General features: G+C 52.6%; 1 protein-coding gene across 4 annotated transcripts in view; it reads left to right on the top strand.

Moving 5' to 3' along the window:
- Window positions 1-16967, top strand: part of ASTN1 (astrotactin 1) — an 81329-nt gene that overhangs the window by 56419 nt on the left and 7943 nt on the right. For 2 of the 4 annotated variants that reach the window (XM_064515607.1, XM_026101028.2), the window contains 7 exons: window positions 2928-3196; window positions 3277-3410; window positions 3898-4049; window positions 4319-4454; window positions 4901-5001; window positions 5572-5755; window positions 10914-12950. In XM_064515607.1, the coding sequence (XP_064371677.1) occupies window positions 2928-3196; window positions 3277-3410; window positions 3898-4049; window positions 4319-4454; window positions 4901-5001; window positions 5572-5755; window positions 10914-11148 (1211 nt within the window). In that variant the 3' untranslated portion in view covers window positions 11149-12950. Of the gene's footprint in view, window positions 1-2927; window positions 3197-3276; window positions 3411-3897; window positions 4050-4318; window positions 4455-4900; window positions 5002-5571; window positions 5756-10913; window positions 12951-13397; window positions 15317-16967 lie in introns of those variants that run through there. The other 2 variants (XM_026101029.2, XM_064515608.1) reach the window with 2 other exon arrangements.

Raw genomic sequence — 16967 nt, 5'->3', positions numbered from 1 at the left:
CTGGCTTCTGGGAGAGATGACCCAGAAGGGGCTCCTTCCAGGCATAGGCAGGGTTTGGTTTAGTGTGAGGTCACTGAGCCTAGGTTTTGCCTGAAAGTTGGAAGTCTGCGGTGGAGAGGGATGCTGAGAGGCAGAGCCAGGCAGCTTTACCCAAACTGTCCCCAGAGGCATTTGGGCAAGATGTTCCTAAGACCTCCACGGATGGAGATGCTCTGTCTTCCCTCTATAATCCGCTTCAAGGCTTTCTCCATCCCTGCCATTTGCACACAGGCCACTGAAGCCTCCCCAGTGTGGATCTGCCACTGTGCCCTGTGTGAGCTGACTGCTCCCTTCCTCGCTGCAGAGTCCTGTGTTGGATCGCCTTGGGCTTTGCTGCGAGGCACGTTGGCTGTGAAAGGCTGGCAGGAGGGCTTGATGTGGCTCAGGGCTCACTGCAGGACGGGAGATGAATCGGCTGCTACCTGTCCTGGTACCCAAGGCTCTGAATTCGGATCTCCCCCTGCCTCCTGCAGCCCATGATGGCGTTTCTGTTGCATGTTCTGTATGAAGCTCCCTATCTTCTGCGGCCTCCAAGAGCTGTGGGACAAGGTTGCGTTTGACTTTGCAAGGTAGAAGTGGGATTAACTCCTTCAGACAATCAGCGCAAGCATCCCTCCCCTGGGGCAAAGACCTCACCCCAGCCGTAAGTCCGTGAGCCGCTGTGCAGATACCTCCTGCTTGGGAGAAGTTTGGGGTACCAGTGTATCCCCTTCCTCTGCAAGGGAAAGTGGCCAGTGTAGCTCTCAGGAGATCCCAGTTCTGCTGAGTAGCTGTTATATCTTAAGGTGGGAAAACCTTCAAAAATGCCTGCGATGTGCCAAAGGAGATGATTCATCCCGGTTTGCCACTTGCCTCTTCCTTCGTGGATGGCACTGGGTTCCCCTGGCACTGCTCCCCTCCCTGCGAGAGCAGCTCATCCATCCATCAGGTGCCTGGAGACGGCTCAGCATTAGTGCACAGCAGACTTTGTTTCCTTTCTAAATGCAAAGGGATGCAGACAATTTGCCTCGCTCCGACACCACGTCACCTTCTTACCACAATGTTTCACTGCAGAATGACCCTATCTGTGCTGTGTCATGAGAGGCATCTCAGAGAGGCTGTAGGAGTGCTCGAGGTCCTGCCAGCAAGGCTATTAGATGTCCTGGTCCACTTGTTTCACGTAATGTAGGACTGTGCTGGAGCTGTTCTGTTTGGAAGTCTCTGCCCATTTGGGGCTGATGTACAAGGAGAAGGGCATGGTACGAGTAAAGAGGCTACAATAAGCAGCAACTATGTCTTAAAGCCTCAGGGTCCTTGACAGTTCATTAGGGGCTCTGAACTGTTCAGGGAGGAAGGTGTGCAGCTTAGTACATTATTCAAAATCCCCGAGGGATTAGGCAGGGCAGAGGTGTCTCTGCCTTACCTGTCTCTTTAGCTGGAGGCAGCCCACAAATGGAAGAGCATGACCCAAACTAAAAGGAAGGCTAGGAGGTCCCAAGCCAGGAGGATGTCTTTGGAGCACACACTTCAGACATGGACAACGGTGCCCGGCGCAGCGATACAACAGATTGTTTCTTCGGAAGAAGAAGGTATGAGGAAGGGACTGGAGAAGGTCTTGGTGGCGTTGTGTGGGTTGTCCAAGCTATGGAGGCCATTCAGAGCACCTTGAGATTCTTGGAAATACGCATTCAAGGAGCATTTCTATGCTTCTGCTTGCAGACAACAGCCACCAGAGCGCGGATTTGAGGTCTTTGTGTCTCCGGCTTATTCCTCCCACTCCCCGTGCTTGTATAAGCCTCTGCCTATGAACGCTCATGGCTACTGTTGGCTCTTTTTGCCCAGACAGGTCTCTGAGATGTAGAGAAAGGCAAGAGGTAGGGGGAGATGGCTGGTGAGGGGGTCCTAGCCTGCGCAACACACATTTTATGAACCTCCGGCTCCATTTCGTACAGTTTTGTTGAAGAGCAGTAGTGGCAGTATGCTGTGCGCAATGGGCTTGTGTTTCAAAGCAGACTGCAGCCAACCTGAAAAGTGATGACTGCCCACAGGCAGGTCACTGGCAGGGTACACCCGGTAATGCTTACATATCCGATGCTGGAGACATCGCTTGTAAAACTGGGAAACTTGCTTTATTCCGTTGGCAACCAGTGAAGACCCAAACAGTACCATCTAGATGGGTCAGAAACCAGCTAGATCAGTCAGTGGGTGAGATGTTCCTTCCTAAACCCGAAATAGTTCATGATTAGGGTTATCATCCTCTTCCTTCTGCAGAAGGGAGGGAAGGGTGGGGTGAGTTACTGCATGACCCACTCTCAAACCAAATTGCCCTGGTTTTCAACAGGCTTTTGTGCATCACTGCCCATGAGCTGCTGGGTTTGGGAACCGAAAGTGCCAAGTAAAGAAATCAGCTGCAATCCAAAAAGAGCAGAAAAGATCACTTGCAGGCTCGAGGGGCAGATGGCTCCTGTGCCGAGGCTGGCGAGGAAGAGCTTTAGCACCAAAGGGTTTTGTCAGAGGTTTTTGATGGAGTGCTTTAGCATAGAGCAGGGAAGAAGGAGCACGGACGAGTTCTCCGTGCGCCTCCAGCTGCAAGAAGGAGACTCCCTCTTGTGGGGACTGGAGCTGGTGCAAGGACCGTCTGTCCACCTGCGCGCTGAGTATTGGGCAAAGGCAGCCGGGGAAGGTCTGGGCCTGGGGAAAATGAGGCAGGGGGAGACGAGGGTACTTGCAATGGCAGGGTCCAGGTGTCAAGACTGTCAGCATTTCCTCTCTACAGAGCGAGGGGGGTTTCTGGGCACCGTTACCCTAAAGCCTGCTCTCCCGGGAGCAAGGCAGCACAGTAGCTCCCCTGCATCACCCTGCTGTGGGCTCAGCGCCCATCCTTACACCCATCTTTCCCCATTCCCCAGGCAACTCCCCGTCGGACGAGTCGGAGGAGCGAGAGCGAGACCCCAAGGTGCTCACCTTCCCTGAGTACATCGCCAGCCTCTCCGAGTCGGGCACTAAGCGCATGGCAGCCGGCGTGCGGATGGAGTGCCAGAGCAGAGGGCGCTGCCCCTCATCCTGCCCGCTATGCCATGTCACCTCCGGCCCCGACACGCCTACTGAGCCCATCCTGCTTGAGGTCACCAAGGCAGCACCCATCTACGAACTGGTCACTAACAACCAGACCCAGCGGGTGAGGAGCTGCTTGTGCAGTGGTGGAATGGGACCAGACTCCTGCCCGCCCGGCACTGACCACCTTCTCCTCCCTCCCAGCTCTTGCAGGAGGCCACCATGAGCTCGCTGTGGTGCTCGGGGAGTGGGGATGTCATCGAGGACTGGTGCCGGTGCGACTCGAGCGCCTTCGGGGCTGATGGGCTGCCCACCTGCGCACCCCTCCCGCACCCCATGTAGGTCGCCAAGTACGCCCAGCTGGCTGGCCCTCCTTGCGCAACGTGAGGTGCGCTGGGTCCCAGAGGAGGTGGCGATGGCAGTGGCTTCCCCAGCACCCCCGCCACGGGATGGAGCCGTTCCCAGCGGCGTGGTGGCACAACGTGGTGGGGGGCAGCAAGGCAGGCAGATGGGCGATCTGGGTGGGAGGCAGAGGGTGCAGAGACACAGTGTCTTTCCTAGATTAAGCTGTGGATTGGAGACCATTTGTTGGATCTGTCCTGGTAGAGCAACCTTGGGGAAGGAACCCAGGGGAACACTGAGGGACCAGGTATGCCCAGAGCCAGGAGGGGTGGGAGAGAGGGAGTTACTTCTTTCCTTGCTGCCTCTGCTCTCGTGGGTTATGGCTTTGACACCTTTCCGAAAGGAGGCCGTAAATGTGGTCGGGTGGGCGGCTGGCAGACCTTCGCCTCTCAAGACGCTGACCAGCTGGCCTTGCCCCCCCAGCCTGCGGCTGTCCACGGTGCATGAGCCCAGCAGCGCCCTGGTGGTGCTGGAGTGGGAGCACTCAGAGCCGCCCATTGGGGTGCAGGTCGTCGACTACCTCCTGCGCCAGGAGAAAGTCACCGACAGGATGGACCACTCCAAGGTGGAGACTGGTGAGTGGGGGCTCCCAGCCAACCGGCAGCATCTTGTTCTCTCTGGGGAGTGTGGGATGGGTGCTCGCTTCTCCCTCATGGCCTTCCAGTTTGCATGTGTCCCAGCCGAAACGCTCCCTGTCCACATTAGCAGCAGTCAGTGCATCAGCAGGCACAACCCTTTCTGCCCAGCTCCCAGCCTCGGTGCCTTCCCTTGGCAGCTCGTTTTGGCCCGAGGGGACAGGATGGCTGGATAGTCACCTATGGTGCGTCCTCCCCTCTCTCCCTAGAGACGGTGCTGAGCTTTGTAGACGACATCATCTCCGGTGCCAAGTCGCCCTGCGCGATGCCGGCCCAAGTGCCCGACAGGCTGTCCTCCACCATCTCCCTCATCGTTCGCTGCCTGGAGCCCGACACCACTTACATGTGAGTTGTCCTCCTCCACCACCTTTTGCACGCTGCAGTGCCCTCGCTTCTGCTCTTAACCATGAGCACGATGCTGATGTTTGTGGTTGGCACCTCCTAATATTATTGCTCATGTTCATTCATTCTTGGTCCTGGTGCTGGGTGCCTTTGCATTGCCCCATGCTGTGCTTGGGTGAGCTTCACCCAGCTCTGCATGCAAATGCTCTGCCACGCCAGCCTCCCCTCAGCCAGTGCCACGGGGGAGAAGTTGGGACCGCCGGGCTTTGCACACACTCAGTGGGTCTGTTTCGTGCTTCCCCAGGTGCTCACAAGGTGGGTGTGAACAGCACACTGCACACGCCAGTAGGGTCAGAGCTGTCTGGTGCAAGGCGGGGATGTAGGGGGAAGGTGAAGGGCTCAGGAGCCCTTGCTCTGCCCAGATCTTCACTGCTTTCCTTCTCCACCAGGTTCACGCTCTGGGGAGTTGATAACACAGGGAGACGCTCCAGGTCCAGTGATGTGACAGTCAAGACCCCCTGTCCTGTGGTAGATGATGTGAAAGCTCAAGGTGAGGTGGAGGGGCTGGAAGGATCTGCCTGCATATGCAGCTGCTCTGACCCGAGGTCTCGTGCTTGTGGGCAGAACTGACTGTGTTGCATAGAAAGAGAGTGCTAGGAAATAGCTTTGTTGTGCTGGACATGGAGACCTGGCTGGGACTCAGATGTGAGTTGGAAAGGACCAGGACCAGCCTGCATCTGTGTTCCCGTATCTTGTTGCAGGACCGCCCTGTCGCAATCTCAAGGCCGAATGCCCCCAGCATGGGTGGTGCTTGGGGTCTGCAATAAGGAGATCCCCCTTCCAGCACATCTCTGCTCACATCTTGTGGCCTAGCTGCAAGACCTTCTTCACCTGAGATGGCCCCGGGCGCTGCATGGGTGCTGAGGGCTGGGTTGGAGGGCAGCGGGAGAAGATACCTACTGATATGATGTGAATTATGTCCCGGGGGAGAAAGCTTCTCTCTGATAAAAGCAACAGAAGATTTGTCTCTTGGGTTTAACTAAAGCTGGGCGCTATCCCAGTGGGCTTTGTCCATTCCTTTTCTACATATTCCCGTGATGGGATCTGTCCTTCTGTCCAGAAATAGCAGACAAGATCTACAATCTCTTCAATGGCTATACCAGCGGCAAGGAACAGCAAACAGCCTACAACACCCTGCTGGATCTAGGGTCCCCCAGCCTGCACCGTGTCCTTTACCACTACAACCAGCACTACGAGAGCTTTGGGGAGTTCACCTGGCGCTGTGAAGATGAACTGGGGCCCAGGTATGCTCAGGAACTGGGTTGGCTAGTTAGGCGGACCTGCTAACCCAACGCACTTATGAATTCATGTGATGATATTGCTTAGAGTCTCACAGTGTGGTTCCCATTTTGCTAGATGCTGTACAATGCTTGGGATCCAGCCATCTTCTCTTACCCTTGAAGGATTATGAATATTAGACAAGGTGGAAGATGGTGGGCTGTTGTCAACCCATCATCTTCTGCTATCCCACCATCCCTAAATTGTCTCTGGAGTTTAGCCTGCTGCTTTCATGCCATGCAGGGAGGGAAGGGGCCAGGGAAGGGATTCTGCTTTTCCCTCAGTAGCTGCTGCCTCAGGCAAAAAGGCAGAAAGTCTTGGAAAAATAAACAGTGTACCTATGTGTAATGGAGGTTGTTGCAGGTGAGAAGGGAAGGGAATGTGGTTGGAGAATTTTGCTTGAGAGGGGCCCTGGGCATTGATTGAGGGGTGAAGGAACAAGGAGGTGGTTGTGTCTTCAAGCCTGCCGGAGAAGGTGACAGAGAAAGGCTTGGCTGTGGAAGCTGATGGATAAAGTTGTGCATGCAAACACATGTACAAGTGCTGAGACACGCCAAGGTCAAACTTAGCTTTCCTCCTTTTTCCTGGGCTTTGGTTGGACTTGAATTCAGCTCTGTGCGTTGAGCTTGTGGTCCTTTTGATCCTTTCCTCTGGCTGTGTAGGGTGATCCTGGGGGTAGAAGCATTTTCTGTGCCTGGGCAGTGCTGAGGTGGCAGGTTTTGGGGGAGGTTGCACTGTGCCCTTCCTGGGTGAGGCAGTCTGGTCCTCCTGAGAGCGCACCGCATCCTCTCCCTGGGAGCTCCTCCAGGTCATTGTGGGCCCCTCTGGCTGGCTGGGGAGGGGATGCCTCATGCCCTGTGATCGCAGCACCAGCCAATGTGCTTACTTCTCCCCAAGTCCTTTGATATGTGCATTTGTCTGGGTGGTTTCCCAGCAACGTGGATATTCCCATTCAGATTAGGTAGCTGGGCTGGGAGATTGTGTGGACTGTAGTGGTGTTTAATAGCATCTAGCCTCCAAAGAACTGGAGCCCATCAAGTCATCAAGATTATTTCAAATGCTGATCAGCAACAGCTCTTATCTCTGAGATGCGTAGTTCTGCCCCTTGCCCCACATGCCACATTTCCTCTCCCCCGCCTCACCGCTAGCTGCCTTCCAGTCCTGCTTCTGCAGGGCTCTGGTTTATACCCTCTTCTCCACCTTGCAGAGGGAACTAGGTGATCACTTGTGGATTTCTAGCAGAAGATCAAAGATCCTCTTTACCTTTTCTATCCTCAGAACCTCTGCTGGGGCATCAGAAAGACTCAGAAAATATCTGGTGGCTCTCTAGCAGTCTTACATTTAGTGCCTCTTAGGTGACACTCCTAGTTCAGCTTGGCAAGGAAACCTCCAAGTGTTCCTTAGCTCCCCAGGACTCCTCAGACACCTTGCTTTGAGTCCTGGGCAAAGCTGGGATCTCCCCACTTTTCCCTTGTTCCCACTTACATTCTAAGAAAACTAAACTCTTTGAGGCAGTGCCTCAAAGTTCAGTAGAGACAACATAGCAAGTGGAGGTAGGTCCCTGGAGTCCAAGACTTGCCATTGAAGGCTCAGGCTCCTACAGGCTCCTCTGCCCAGGGTTACTTCTTTCCCATGACTGCTGAGTGAGACCAGCAAGCTTGGACTTATGTCTCACCTTCATCTTGAGCCCAGCTGCTCTGATGAAGCTCTGTTTCTATTTCCACATGTGAAATCCAGCACTGGTTTGCACAGACCATCTGACCTCTGTTGTGATGATTTGTATGAGGAGTGGATGAGTTTCCTAAGTGACAGACTGGACTCGTCACACAGTTGCCACCATTGCCAAGGCCGAGCCTTGCCATTGCTGCTCGTTGCACCAGTGAGGAGACCAGGGACTGAGCAGAACATGGGGTGGAAGCTGCCTCCACGAGGCAGAGGTACATTGGCACAGAGCAACAAGAAATGCCACCCATCATCAACTCTGAATTGCCTAAATGTTACCGTTTGCTGCATGAATCTACGAGTCAGAGGGTTAATTCTACCCTCTGGAAATCTTGGAGCATTTAAGATGGGATGACGCAAGTTGCTGATGAAGTGTTTGCAGCTCGCGCTATTTGGAAAGAAACATTTAGGCAGCTGCAGTGGGTTCTGGTGATGACAAATCTTGGAAAGCAGACCTCCTGTTTGATCGTCTGCAAGGGCGAAGCATCCAGACTGGTGGTGACAGGACAAATCACTTGCAGATGACATTATTTAGCCAGCAGACAGAGTGTTTGTTTGACTGTTGCTGATGCTCCTTTCAAGTCCTGGATATGGACCCACGCTACTCTGACTCTACCATGCTACTCCTCCTCCATCCTGCTATGCCGTGTCCCTGGCTCTGCTCACTCGCGGCATGCTCGTCTCCCTTCTCAGCGATGCTGGCTGTTGGATCGAAGGAAGCAAGGGTGTGTGCACATAACTTGTTCGGGGTTATGGAAGCATGTTGCTCCTTTCCAGTCCATGGAGGGCTGCAAAGAGCCCCATACTTTGTGTGAGGAAAAGGAATGGAGGAAAAGGCAAGTTATTTTCCAGCAAGTAACAAGTGAAGTTAGGATTTGATCCAAAGTCTAGTGAAGTCTGTTGGTTTCTATGGGCTTTAGGCCAAAATCTGTAGGATCATATTCAACCTTCCTATGACAGTACCTGTGATGCTGGAGGAAGAGAGGCATCACAGCACCTCACTTAGGCACGGAGGTGAATGGCCCAAGATCTACGACCGTCCCGTGTCTGGAAGACGTGGCCAGCGTGGGTGGTGGATGATCCGAACTGGTTGTCACTATCTTCAGTGTCAGCGCTGCACTAAACCCCTGTGTCTCTGCTGCGCTGTACAGAGGTGCTCTGGATGTGAGCCTGGGGGCCACAGGTGTTTCAAGGGCTCAGAGTGTCACAGCATCTCAGTGGCTCCAAACTAGGCCCTCTAAGCTGTGGCCATCTGAAGCCTGCTAGCAAGGAGTGAGTTGTGCTAGGCTCATCCACACCGTGATGGACCTTGTGAGGGTTTCCTCTTCAGGAAAACCAAGGCTGGCTGTTACTGGCCCTGGAGTCCCACCTCACACCTCTCCAAGCAGCTCTTCAGGCTCAGGACACATACGCTTGAACTGTCAAACCAGCACCAACGCAGCTGCGCGTTCCACACAAAACCCTGGCTTATCTAACAGAGAGTGTGACAAAGAGGGTTTTTTTCCCAGCATTGCGATTTGTGTCTCCGTTGCCTGCCCCGTGCTGAGTGGCTGCTGAATTATAGCCACCAAAGGGATGTGTCTTCTTTTACCTGACTATGCCAACCCACAAACTGACCTTGAAGCTGACTAGGAAACTTATTCCAGCTCCTGGGACACTTAAACTTTTGTCTGGGTTTCGAGACATGTCAGCAAGATACCTTATTTGGATCCATTACCTCCACATTTGCCAGATTCCCTTGTGATCACCTGAAGTGCTAGACAAGCTTAAAATGAGCATAATGTGTTTTATTTGAATGAAGTGTTGTTCTTGATACCATCATGAGAAGTGCGATTCTCCAAGAGAAAAACATGAAAGAAGAGAGCACAATTTAGGCTATGTTTGACCAGGATGATGTAAGCTGTTCCAGTATCTCATCTAACATGAGGGGCTGATAATTTAGCACTTCCCCATTATCAGAACAAGCCTGTACCAAGGCTGTGTTGCCCAGGGGGTGCTACGTATCAGTGTCCCCTGCTAAAGATGGATTCCTCCTGGATCTCTTCTCTGTCTACCACTTGACCTTTTTTCCTAGTTCTTCTCAGTTGGTTTATGCAGTCAGGGTGTAGGCTGATTGACAAGGAGCTCTTTACCAAATGCAACTGCAAGGACGCTGTTTTGTTCTCTGCAGTTGGAAGGTGCAAAATCCTATGCAAAAAGTGGGACACTTCACCACATCACCTGCTCTCACAGAACGTTTTAGGATCAAACGCCTGTTGTATGCCTTAACACGTTCCTTCTAGCTTGCATGCTCGCCTGTAAGACACATTTCCTGAATTTCCTGAAAGTATGTTACTAAACTTTATAAATCATACATCATGAGCTGACACGTGTCACTTGTGGAGCACAACCTTAAGCTAGTCTGTACATAGTCGCACTCAGCAATGTCTTCGCACACTAGTCCTCAGGACCGTGCATTTAGTCTCCATGACATCCCACTCAAGTGACAGGATATTCTACCCTTCAGCAAGGGAGCGACACTCCTGGCCTGTCAGCCTTCTCCATGCCCTTCCTGCCGTGTTCTTTGGGACGTCCTGCGTGAAGCCATGATTGACTAGCACCATTCCCAGACATGCAATGCATGCCCTTTGTGGAGAGGACACAGGTGGCTACATGCCTGTCACCACTGCCCGGGCTGGCCCAACATCATGCCTGATGACTACTGGTGGTTTTTTTTCCTTCCCTCAGTTATAAGCACTGCCTGCAATGCTGTTTGTTCCCATTTTTCCATCCTGTTATTTGGAGTCTGATAGCTTCAATAGTGACAGATGATGCCATTTGAGATGATCCCTATACAACACTCATGCTACTATTTCCCAAATGGGCGTAGGGGGTTTCACAGCTTCAGCTGTGACTCTCTATCCCCTCACTGTATCCTTAGCAAACCTGGTCTTGTTGCAGGGACAATACGGGTTTCCAAGGTGGAAGAAGAAGGGGGGACAGAGCGGAGAAGCATAAAATGAGTCCCAAGATGAGTGCAGCAGGAACTGTAATGCCGTGGTGGTGCTGGCACCTCTGATGTTGGTGTGGTTAGCTCCTCTGTGCACTTAGACTTGCAGTGCTGCTGTGGGGTCAGCATTTCTTCACCCCAGCTCTGCCGTCCCTCCTCATCCCCGGTGGATCCCCATCTGTCAGGCATCGGTGCCTGTCCGTTGTGTGGTTTGTGTCAGCTCCGCGACGCTCCTTGCTGCCTGACTCTTATTCTCTCTTTTTCCCCCCCAGGAGCTGTCACGGTGTCCTTAACCTTCTTTGCTTTTCTCTCCTCATGCGCTCTTTCTGTCCTTCCTGCCATCTCCCCATCATTTCTCCATCGCCGCCCCCTCGCCGTCCCCCGGCCTCTCCCCCCGCCCGCCCTCGCTGCAGGAAAGCTGGCCTCATTCTCTCGCAGCTTGGGGACCTCAGCGGCTGGTGCAACGGCCTCCTGCAGGAGCCCAAGATCAGCCTCCAGCGCTCGTCCCTCAAGTACCTCGCCTGCCGTTACAGCGAGATCAAGCCCTACGGGCTCAACTGGGCAGAGCTCAGCCGGGACCTCAAGAAGACGTGTGAAGAGCAAACGCTAAGCGTCCTTTACAATGACTATGGTGACAAAGACTACTGAGGGTTGCAGACACCCACTCTCACGCTGGCCTTCCCAAGGGCATTTGTGAGGGTTTTGTACACGGACCTTCGGTGGTGGGGGGAGGGTGTCACTGGCGTTTCTGGAGACAAAAACTTGGACCAGGGAGAGAAACGACTGCTCTGTGCAGGACTCAGTATTAGAATCTTCTTCAACTTGGCCAAAAGCCTTTCTAGTTAGAAGTCTTGTGGGACCCAGTTTTCTTGGTTTATTTTATTCGTTTTACCGAGAGGTTCCTCAAGTTACAGAGGTGGATGCAAACTGTGGAAGAGCAGCCTGGGAGGGCACAGCCCTTTCTCCATGCTCAGTTCCCCTTCCGCTTCCCCTGGCTGCGGCAGCCAGTGCTGAGAGCGGTGGATCACCAGTTACCGAAGAAACATGGTGACAGAGCCAGGAAGGGAGAGCAGGTCCGAGTCGGTAGTGATAAATGCAGCGGCTCAGTTAATTCAGGGTTGGAACAGTGGAGGCCAGGCATACAGGTCAGAGTGACATGCTTTCCTTGAATGGTTATTTCTGAGCAAAACAGCCATCGTGCAGCCAAAGGGGATTTTTTTTGCAATTGTAAAGCATGTGGTCTGGATGACGACCTAAGCAGCTGTGGCGCCGTCACAGAGCAGGGCTGGCTTGGTGCTGTCAGATGGAGGAGAGTCGGGAGAAGGCCTTAGTGGACCCGTCTCCTTCAGTTGGGTCTTGTACTGTTGAATCCTCTATCTGCTCAGAGTTGCAGAGTCCTCCAGGTCAGATGCAGCTTGACCTCAGAGGGCCTGTGGTCAGCTGGACATCCCTGTTGACCTTCCTGAACTTTGTTCTTGTGGGACCAAACTCCTAGGAAGTTAACTTAAAAATTCCTTCCATTTTCTTTTCATACACCATAATAAAGATTTCTAAGCAGTGACTACTGTTCAGGAGAGCTCCGACAAAGACAAAAGTACCTAGACAGCATGAGCAAGGCTGTCTTCTGTATTAGCTGCTCTTTAACTATGGCATAGCCCCAACTCTGCATAGCGAGAGGAGCCTAGCGTAGCATAGCCCCAATGAGTTTGTGCCAAATTTGCATTCCCACGCTGCACCAGGCTTTGTCTGCTGTGCACCCCCGTCCCTCCTGCTCGTTTTGCGCTCGGCAGAAAGCACAGCCCCGCATGCTAGCGTGCAGAGCGGCTGCCTGTTTAACTGCCGCATGGCACTGCCCCCGGAGAGCCTCTGGAAATCTTGCCTCCGGGGAGCCTGAGGTCGAAGGATTTTTTATCCAGTGCCACATGGGGAAAGTGATTTCAGGACAGCTACATCGGGGCAGGACAGGCCCATTTGAAGAGACTCCTGCTCTGCAGGTCCAGGTGGTCTTTGGGACCTCAGGGCTGCCAGCTTTCCCTTTGGGCATGTTGCACGGACGTTCCTGGTGCTCGTACTAGAAAGGGGTTGATGTAATGGGTGATGGTGGACAGGCGTGTGGAGTTGGCACTTTTCCCTATTTAGACTCATATCTGTAGCTATTACCGATGACTTCTTTTTTAAATTGGAGAACTGAGGTGGCCCTGGGACACCGAGCTCAGTTCAAGACAAACCGTTCTCCGAAACCCTGTTACCACAGGCAGTGTTGGAGGCAGCAAACTCCTTCAGAGTCCTGCTTGTGCTTGCAGAAGTCTGTTTTGCAGAGGCGGCGTCTTTGAACTTGTCAGCTGTGCACCTTTGATCTGGACAAACCAGGAGCCCTATAGTGGGGTTTTTAATGATGCCTCTTCAGAGCAAAATTTCCTTTTCATTTTTCAGTTCTGGCAGAAGCAATCTTCAGCCTGTCTCTTATGATTTTCTGCTTCATTCCTCTTTCTACCTGCCAAGGCTATGGCTCAGATAATTGCTTTGTGTTGGGAGTGAGGCTGTTGTGGTCCATGGCTGGTCACAGCCAACAGCGCTGCATCACAGTATTTGCACAACAGCAATTCCGTGTGCATGGAGAGTATCTTTCTGCTCATTGCATGATAAAACAGTGCTTTGCTCTTCTTTTCTCATGGACAAACCTCTCATTTAGATGCACTGGCCTTGACCAGGGAGCCCGCTAGAGCCTGCTAGCAGCCACTAGCAGTCAGTATTACCTGGAAGTCCGAGTGGCATTTGTGTAATGAATGTGTCTGGCAAGGATCACCAGGCAAAGGCCTGCTCATTGCAGGAAAGGAGGTGAAGCCTACTGGATCCTTTTGGCTTCCTGTCACAAGTGTTTCCTTCTTAAATCCCAGATGACCTGCCCCGCTGCTGCCGGATGCTGCCGCGGCGTGAGGCTCGGAGCAGGACCAGCGCTGTCTCCATGTGCATTTGCCCACCAATGCCGATACGGAGACGGAAGCACCATTCCCGACGGCGAGTATCCTGGATGCCCCTCCGTTCGCCCTGCCCAGCTGACATCCCAGCTGAGCAGCACGTGGGCCTGGCCCTCAGGGCCAGCAATTCCCACGCGGAGGGTCTCAAGACACGTCAGACAGCAGGGCTCAAACCTGCTGCTGGGTGCATTGCAGGTATGAGTGGGCAGGTGCTCTGTATTCAGCTGTTGCTCCTTCTCCTTTCAGCCCCAGGGAATCTTGGCCAAGATACTTTGGTTTATCCTCTCGCTTCTTCCAGCGGATGCCGAGACAACTTTAACTTTCAACTGGGCAGCCATCCAGGGATGGGCAAAGGGCACCTCTGCTCAAAATCTTGGAAGGATACTTGAATGAAGGCTGCTCTGGCCCAGAAGCAAGTTGGTTGCTGACCAAGTAATACCGCTTACGTGGCCTTTATATGAAATGCAGACTGTTTTCCTTTCGGTAGCACACTCCTCTCTTTTATGACTTACTAGGTGCAGCAGCAGAGATGGGAATGGTACAGTCTGCCAGCCACTCCCTGTGAAAGCTGCCAAGAAAACCCTGCACGCTCCAGACACTCCACACATTCACACCTGTCTAGGTTACTTTTTAGTCCGGCCCAAGATTTACGAAGGGGTTTTGCAGATATTTCCATTCTGCTTCCGCTCTTGCATTTCAAAGCACTTGCGTGGTCATTCAAAAGAGCTGGTCAGCTGCTGAGCCTGACTCTTCCCCAGAGACCAGCTCTCCACGGTTGTCTTGTCCAGCTCCCAGCCAGAATGGTTTTCTCTCTTGCTGACCTCCAATGCTCTGTTCAGGCTGCTCCTGAAAGGACTGGGGTTCCCCTAGGTCCCCAAATCCGATCTCAGAGGTGAAGTTAGCTCAAGAGACTCAAAACCACCTTGGCTACAGAGGAGACTGCCAGAAGCAGCAGTTATCTGCAAGAGTCATACAGCCCCATGGTCTTTTATGTCTTTTCCCATAGAAAATCCCCATTTGCCACTCAGAGCAGTTATCTGTGTCATGCTGTTTATGGGGAGGATCCGTTGTCCTTGCCTTTCATGGGGCTGGGAGATGAACCAACCTAACAGGTTCGCCAGATGTTTGCACACGAAGGGTGAGGGAAAAGCGATTCATCCAACGTTGTCTGGCAAAAGCGTTGCCCAGATGGGCCTCAACATCCACCAACCCGTGACATGCTGCTGCACCCCTAGCTCGCACTGTCCTTGAGTGATGCCGTGCAGGAGCGAGTGCTTGGCTTGGGTGAGCACACGCTCTTCGCGTGCCAGAGAGCCATGACTGGATCTTGCACAGTATTTTCTCTCTTAGTCTCTTGGCATTTTGCAGGCTGCCAACCACATGAAAGCTGGAGAAGACATTATTTGCTGTCTGTTTCCAGAATCTCCCTCGGCCCCTTGCCCTGTCTCCTTGTTTTATTTCTGAATTAATTCCTGATTATTCACTTGAGATGAACCTCTGGGTTATTCTATTTTCTTTGCTGCACCCGTGCCCCTGTAATAGCATTACTACCTTTTACTTGTCGTGCAGTTATTTAACATATAAAGACGGTTTGGTCCTTTTCTTTAAAAAGATGGCTACGATTCATGTTCCTTGATGTTCTATTAAAATTCTAATGTGACGTTTTACTACTGTAGATTGAAAGTAGGGTGCTTTAGGGTGGGATAGCCACGTGGCAAGAAACACAAAACCCTTCAGGATTACTTTAAAAAATGGTTTTAAACAAAACAAAAGCATTGTAACACTATGTAAAACTCCAGATGAGAATTTAACTGACTATTAAACGGAGCTGTTAGTAATCCGTGGGTTTGGCAAACTGGAATGTTTGTTTATAGTTTTGGTCCAGTTGATGTCATCTTTGGTAGTGGATGAAAAGTGGAGGCTGCGAGTCCCATGCTTTTGAACGCCAATGCCTCTTCACACAAGTTTAGCATTAGCCTGTTTGCCCACTGGTTCAGCCGAGTCCTGACCCACTCGATACACAGAGCCTGGCCAGAGGCTCTCACCCTGGCTTGTCTACCTGCTCCGTGAAGCAAGACGTCAAGCCCTGGGGAGTCAAGTGCCTGTAGCATGCCCACCAGCTTCTCTCCCGAATGAGCCGTGCCTGTTGTGACCTGCTGTGCTGGTGGCAGCTTTAGGTTGCTCTCAGCTGTATTAACATGCTCTCTGGGATGTGGTTCCAGTCTTTGCCTTCCAGAGCTTTCCACAAGTCCGTGTCCACCAGACATCCACCTTTGGGCTCTTGCTGGCTCCTGCTCCCTGGCAGCGCGTGCTCATGCCTCATGGTGAGCTCATTTTCGGCCGGGGGATCAGCCCGCGGCTTCTCCAAGAGTGCAGCGTTCCATCCAGCCGGGCAGGCTACCGGTGCTCCCATGGGCCAGGCTGGTCACAGCCACCGGGCTTCTTCGTGAGGATGGAGAGGCCTCGGTGGACTTTAGGAACTGGGGAGCAGATTCCAAAGAGACCTTCCTCCTCCCCTCCTTTTAGCCTATTTTTTTTAGACAATAAGGTGGATACGATTATGCCGTTTGGTGGTCAGCTGCCCACAAGGACCTATCTGGTCAATTTGGCAGACTTTTGACAGAGGAGTAGCAGTGTCAACAGTACTGACTTCCAACAAGTCATGCAAAAATCAGTGCCTGAGCAGAGGTGAGAGATGCAAAGGAGTGCCTCCACAGACGAGAAGTCAGTTATAACGCAGTTTCTTGTCTAGCGCTTTGGCCAGGAGGCCATTCAGCAGATATATAACAGCTGGCTCATTAACCAACCTCAGCATCTGCTCCGGCCAACCCTGCCAAACGGGTGGGAGACACGGGAGAGAGCTGGAGATCACTGTGTGCAGGGGGACAGAACATAGGACGGGGGGATTTCAGGGATATAGAACATGAATCCATAGGAAACCAGACTTCATTAAGTCTCATGGAACAAGTCGATCTTTTTTTCTTCCCGCTGCTAAATTGCAGGAAAATAAGCTAAAAATACACCCAATACTTTCCTTCTGCTATTTTCCATGCAGTTAAGTGCTGTGGCTGCCACCGGATCATTGCACAATAACCAGTGGCTGTGGAAAGAGCCATGGGAAGGAGGAGGAGGAGATGGTCCACGTGTCAGCGGGGAGGAAGAGCATGGGGACAGCAAGGTGTGCGGTTGCAAATGTGGTCTGTAGTGTAAGGACATTTCTCTGCGGCTGGTTCATCACCCCATTCCAGACACCTTCACCAGAGCAAAATCTGCTTGGAGGTCAGCTGATTTGAGAGTAATAGAGGTTTGGAGAAAGTCAGCTTAAGAGCTAAAAGTGGACTGTAAAGGATGCATCACTGACTGAGGGAAAATGGCAGCTTTTCAGGGATGGTCTGTGTTTCCCCCCAAACGAGAGTTCCCTCCGGTTTCCCTTCTTCTCCCCTTGAGTTCCCCCCACCCCACAGCTTGGCAAGTAGCCACAGTTCACCT

The sequence above is a fragment of the Dromaius novaehollandiae genome, chromosome 8, assembly GCF_036370855.1.
Source record: "Dromaius novaehollandiae isolate bDroNov1 chromosome 8, bDroNov1.hap1, whole genome shotgun sequence".
In the NCBI taxonomy this organism is placed as follows: domain Eukaryota; kingdom Metazoa; phylum Chordata; class Aves; order Casuariiformes; family Dromaiidae; genus Dromaius; species Dromaius novaehollandiae.
This window is presented reverse-complemented; position numbering and strand designations above follow the sequence as displayed.